Source organism: Myotis davidii, unplaced genomic scaffold, assembly GCF_000327345.1.
Source record: "Myotis davidii unplaced genomic scaffold, ASM32734v1 scaffold534, whole genome shotgun sequence".
NCBI classification, from domain to species: Eukaryota; Metazoa; Chordata; class Mammalia; order Chiroptera; family Vespertilionidae; genus Myotis; species Myotis davidii.
The window spans coordinates 5,683,474-5,689,634 of record NW_006286678.1 but is presented as its reverse complement, the minus strand read 5'-3'; the positions used below and the strand labels follow the sequence as shown (position 1 = coordinate 5,689,634).

At 40.5% G+C, this 6,161-nt stretch overlaps 1 protein-coding gene across 1 annotated transcript in view; it reads left to right on the top strand.

Moving 5' to 3' along the window:
• Positions 1-6,161, top strand: part of LOC102773506 (phospholipid-transporting ATPase FetA) — a 64,007-nt gene that overhangs the window by 5,719 nt on the left and 52,127 nt on the right. Inside the window, exons 2-3 of the mRNA XM_006758627.2 lie at positions 2,110-2,190; positions 3,998-4,056. Coding sequence (XP_006758690.1) covers positions 2,145-2,190; positions 3,998-4,056 — 105 coding nt within the window. The 5' untranslated portion in view covers positions 2,110-2,144. The remainder of the gene's footprint in view (positions 1-2,109; positions 2,191-3,997; positions 4,057-6,161) is intronic.

Sequence of the window (6,161 nt, the reverse complement as noted above, 5' to 3'; positions counted from 1 at the left end):
TGTACTTTACTTCCGCACTGCACCTCCTCTGAGTCTCAGTATGCTTTTCTCTTTCCTTCTTGTTGTAGAATTTCCACTCAGCCAGCCTTCCTGTGGTTCTGGATGATGTCCATTCCGTCTTTTAGTTGTATTTTTAAATTTGTTGAGGGAGGCAGCAATTTCCAGTGTTTACCTATGCCACTATCTTGGTTTTCATCTATTTCCTGTTTTTTTTAAAAAAAATTATCTTTTTAAAAGAAATTTGAGGCATGAAATAGTTAATAACTTACCCCAAATTACATTATCATTATTTAGTAGCCAACTTTGATATAAAACCAGTTCTCTGGCTCCTAATCCTCTTCCCTGTTTCTTCCCCTCCCCCACCCACACATCCCATTTCTTATATTCCTTCCCTCACATTCTTCCTTCCCTCTTCTGAGATTAAATGTACTTTCCAGTCGGCTGCTATGTAATGTGATGTGCCTGCAGAGAATGTCACAAGATTGGGTGAGTGTCTGATTCCAGCCAAACAGTCATTACTCATGTGCCCACTGGCTTAGTGCCTTCTAACCATTTCTCATTCCAAGCTGTGCTACTGTGTGGATTTGGCCCAACTTCACTCTCAAAACTGATTGATGGCCCTGCAGGGATTGGAGAGAATCCAGAACTTTAGGACATCCCATCCTTGGCTCTCCTTTCTCAGCAGCAGTAGGAACCCCAAGCCTACCTAGGGGGTATAGGCAGCTAAGAGTAGGACTGGGTGCTTAGAGAATGGTGATATTAGAACTCCTGACATTGGGTAGGAGAACACCGATTCTATCGACAGAAGAAATAGGAACCTTAGGTTGGGGTACAAAACTTATAGCTAACAAGCACAAGTGAATTTTATTTGGCCTGCACAGTGTTTAATTTTCTTTTTCGTATTTGGATACTTTTATAGAAGGCATGCACTCACCAATTTGTCACAATACCCAGCACTTTATTTTCTGCTGTTTCACATCTAACTGCTGTTAACCCCCTGACTCCTGAAGTTATTTGATGCAACTGTATCGTTAATGAAGTCACTTGGGATTCACAGAGAGCAGAACTGGAATCTCATTCTCATTCCAAAGTGATCATAGCTGTCCAGAGTTTTGTTGTTGTTTTCTGACGGTTGAATATCTCTTGGTTTCCTGGGAATCCCTTTTACTTGGACTTTACATTTCCCTCAAGTGATTCCCACCCCCCCGCACCCCCACCCCCCATCTAATCTTGTTTGGGATGATTAAGATGAAAATGCCTGTAAAGTTTTCTAGTCTTGGCTTTTCCACATTTAGTGAATTAGGAGACCTGAAAAAAATCGATTAACTAAAATATACTTTATTGGCCTTTTCTGAATTGGATGAGGGATGGAGAGAAAGAAGGGATTTTTCTGGGTAGCAAACTCATGGGATTTGATAAATTATAACTTTTAAAAGGTTAAGGAACATGACTCTCATATATATAAAATGAACAGTTATCAAAGATTTTATTAAACTCATTAATTTATGAGGAAGCAAGATGTTAAGACCACTTGAAGTGAAAATATAGGAGCTAAGCATTTATAGGCAATTTAATAAAGAAATGTTAAGATAAGATTACTGAATTATACACAAAACTATTTAAGTCCTAAAGTCCATAAATCATAACCTTTGGAGTTATATTTTTCACCAGACTTAAATATTTGTATCTCTACTGAATAAAATATATATATATAAGTTAACCTCTGCCCTACAGAGTTATAGTATAGTCCAGTCAGTAGAAAACTAATCAAAGGTGTAATCCCAGAATTACACTGAAAGATCACCTAATTACACTGAAAGATCACCTAATTTCTTTTACCTGTTTCCAAGGTTCAGATAATTTGTCTGACAGATTGTAGTCATCAGTTTAGACTTAATTGCCAGGAATTGAAATCTGTTTCCCAAGCTTTGAAAATATAACTTTATGTTGAGGACATATGAAATGAATTCTAAAATTTAGCATGTCTATCTTAGAGGTAGATTATTTTTAATTTCAGAGATCAAGTTCCTTGTTACTTAAGAACATGTTTAAGTGAAATGTTATTGGCATGAGAAATTCTCATTCTAAATCTTTTTATTTCCTTTATAGAAATTCTATCAAATTATAGTTGGTACTACTTTGCAATGTCTGTATATGAAAGCCGGAGTGAGGAAAGACAAAGTGCTGGAGGTAGGTGAACTCAGAGATATCTAAGTCTGCATGTCATTATTATTGCCTCTAAAAAATGTGTGTTTGCATATAACAGATAAACAGACTAGCCAGTCTACCAGTCAAACTACTAATCTACTAAACAGCTGACCAGTAGAGAAAATATGCTTTACAAAAGTAAATACTTTGTACTTACTAGTATAAGGTCTGTTTTGACATCTGAGTATTCTAACTGGAGTAGTTACCATCTCTCATCTTTTGTACTTTCATTTGGAAGTTCACCAGGAAAGCATGTGTTTCTTTTCCTCTCCCCATCCTTCACAACCGCCTCCTGCTAAAAAGAAGTGGTCAGTGTGAAAAGAAATTGCCAAGGCAGATAAGGTTAAGCTTTGCTGCCTATTTGTGGCCACAGCAAATGGCTATGGCTATGGTGTTAGGAAGTATTTTTATTTACTTCCATGCTTTCCTTCGGTGAAGCCAAGAACTAAAGGGCACTGGGGTAATCACACCCAAGCCAGCTTTCAGAGTGAAACTGCCTGAGATGGGAAAAGGTAAATTTTTTAACATAAAATTTTGAAAATCAAGCCAGAATGTGGTTATATATTTCAGCTTTCTTTAGGGGAATAGAGAAGGTGCAAATAATGAAATTAGGTCACTGATTTAAGGCCACACTTATCTTCTTTACTTTCTGTCATTGTGCAGTTGTCTGATTCCTGGAGGAGCCCATTCTAAGGGCACAGGCCTGAGTTACAGAAAGAAGTCTATTCCAAGGCACAGGCCTGATTCAGGAAGAGAAAGTCAGTGAAGTCCCAACCAACGGAAAACCAGGCAGTTCTCTCCTATTCTCATAGCTGCTAAAGGAGAAAGGGCTGAGGAAAAGAAATGAACTGACCAATTTTTCCTGCGTGTTCCTACGAACAGAATAATAGGTAGCGAGCAGAATGTTGTAGGGAGTAGTAAATTCAAGGCAAATGAATGTAGTAATCATCAATAAAGACTGATTTATTTATTCAACAAATATTTATTGATCACCAAATGAATGCCAATGACCATGTTACATACTCGCAATACAGTGAGATGCTACTTCACATCCACTAAGATGGTTAGAATAAAAAGCAGGCACTAACAGGTGTTGGCAAGGATGTGGAGAAATGAGAACCCTCATACGTTGTTCAGGGAATGTAAAATAATGCAATTATAAAATAATGCAACTGCTGTGAAAAACTGTTTGGCAGTTCCTCATAAAATTAAACATAGAATTGTATATGACCCAGCAATTCTACTCCTAGGTATCTACCCAAGAGAAATGAAAACATGGCCACACAAAAACTTGCACATGAATGTTTATAATAGCCTTGTCCTGTTGCTTTCAGAAAACTGAAACTCTTGAGGGTTTTATTTTTATTGTATTTCTTGATTCTTTTTTTTTAAATTCTCATCTGGGGATATGTTGTTATTGATTTTAGAGAGAGAGAAGGAGAGGGAGAGGGATGGGGGGAAAGAGAGAGAAAGAAACATTGGTGTGAGAAAGAAACATCAATTGGTTGCCTCCTGTAAGTGCCCCTACTGGGGATTGAGCCCACAACCTGGGTATGTGCCCTAACCAAGAATCAAACATGTGTCCTTCAGTGCATGGGACAATGCTCCAACCATCTGAGCCACACTGGCCAGGGCTTTCTTGATTCTTTGAATAAAGAGACAAAAATCCCATTTTTAAACAGATATCCTCAGCAAGAAAGTGTGAGGTAATGAATCTTCACTAGCAGCCAGCATCCCAGACTGATCTACAGAGAAGCATCCTTCTCATCATTTCTCTCCTCTTTCTTAGAACAAGAGAGATATCTGCAAGCCAACAATGAGGAATTCAACAGTATGTTTGGATATCCAGTGAGTATCAGGTCTCTGACTATTTCAGAAGGGTACTAAACTCTCCCTCTAATATTCCCCTTTGTTGGTGGGGCAGGAACTTCATTGTAGATGTAGATCCTATAACTTAGGTTCTGCTTTCTCTCACATTCCTATACATTGAGGGCTGGTGCAGTGAAGGCTCAGAACCAAAATTAATCCAGTGACCTAGGCTCAGGAATAATATATCTAATATTTGGGGTTTTATATATAACCCCTAGAAAAGAAATACTGTTGCTTTTTCTAACACAGATGAAAGCATACTTCCATAATTTTCTTTTTTCATTTAGACATCTATTATAATACAGGATAGATCTATCTAATTCATTTAATAGCAGCATAGTTTTCCATTATATTGATACTAGAGACCCAGTGCACAAAATTCATACATGGGTAGGGTCCCTAGGCCTGGCCTGCAATCAGGTTCCCTGCCTCCCAGCCGCCCCGCCTCCTCCTTCCTTGCTTCGCCCCACCTCAGCCGCTGGTTGTCTGCCATGTTTCGTGCCGCCCCCCTGGTGGTCAGCATATGTCATAGTGAGCGATTGAACTCCCATTCTCCTGGTCAAACTCCCCAGGGGACAATTCACATATTAGCCTTTTATTATATAGGACTAGAGGCCCGGTGCACAAAAATTTCAGCCCCATTTGTGCCCTTTCACAGTCTGGGAACCCTCGGGAGATAACCACCTGCTGACTTAGGCCTGCTCCCCAGGTGGCAGATGGCAGGCCCAATTCCTCAGTACCTGCCCTGCATCCCCGGGTCGCACACACAGCAGGGCCAATCCGGGGTTGGGGCACCGCCCTGGGTCAGGTCGCACATGGGACGCCCCAGGTCAGGTCTCACACGGGACACCCCGGGCGGGTCGCACACAGATGCCTGCTGCCCCGGGTCACAGATAGCAGGCCCGGATGGCGGCAGAGCAGGCGAGATGGCGCTGTCCCGCCCTGCTGGCAGTATGCAAATTAGCCACCATCTTTGTTGGTTAATTTGCATATCATGTTGATTAGCCAATGGGAGGCATAGCAAAGGTACGGTCAATTACCATGTTTGTCTATTATTAGATAGGATACCTTAATTTATTTTACCAGTTTTCTACTGATGAACATTTAAAATGTCTTCATCACCCTGGCCATTGTGGATCAGTGATTAGAATGTTGGCCAACAGACTGAAGGGTCATTGGTTTGATTCTCAGTCAAAGGCACATACCTGGGTTCAGGTTCATTCCCCAGCCACAGTTGGGGTATGTCCAGGAAGCAACCAATAGTTAATGAATAAATAAACAGAGTTGACTGATTCCATTTCCTTGATCCTACCCAGCATTCATTTTCCTGCTATTTCTCTAATTTCTTCCATTCCTACCCCTTTTCCTCTTCCCAGCCCCTAAATACTGGTTCCCATTATATACTTGGCCTTCTGTTCTCCTTTATTGCCCCATTTAGCCTTCAATCAATTACCCTGCCCAAATAAATAAAGAGCCCAAACCAAATTCCACCACCTCTATCATGCTTAAATTTTATCGCATGTGCCAGAATAACTAAACACGGAGGAAGTACAGAGCTAAGCAGATGTTCTACATTCTTGAGATATTGCTTCTGACTTGACATTTAAGAGTAGAACAAAACACTCCAGTTGCCAAGTTAGTAAAGAAGTACTGATACTTCTATCTTGAGACAGAATCAGCATGGCTTTTGTCTTCATTTGCTAAACCAATGCTACCCAAATGAAATACATTAATTAGCTTTAAAAATCAATTGAATAATCAATAGTGACAGCCAGCTGCTTCAGTAAGGCAAAAGATGAAAAGGTCTTTGGGTCTAAGTAGCAGAGCCATCTGGACTTAGACACCAAAAATCCAAGGTATCTTATCTAATAAAAGAGAAACATGCAAAAAAAAGAGAGGGAGAGGGAGAAACATGCAAATTGACCGTAACTTTGCTAACTCACAAGCCACGCCCACCAGCCAATCAGAGAGACTATATGCAAATTAACCCAGCCAAGATGGCAGCTGGCAGCCATGGAGCTGGAGCAAGCAGGAGACTTGGTTGCCCCAGTGATGGAGGAAGCCAAGCTTCCCGCCTGCCCTAG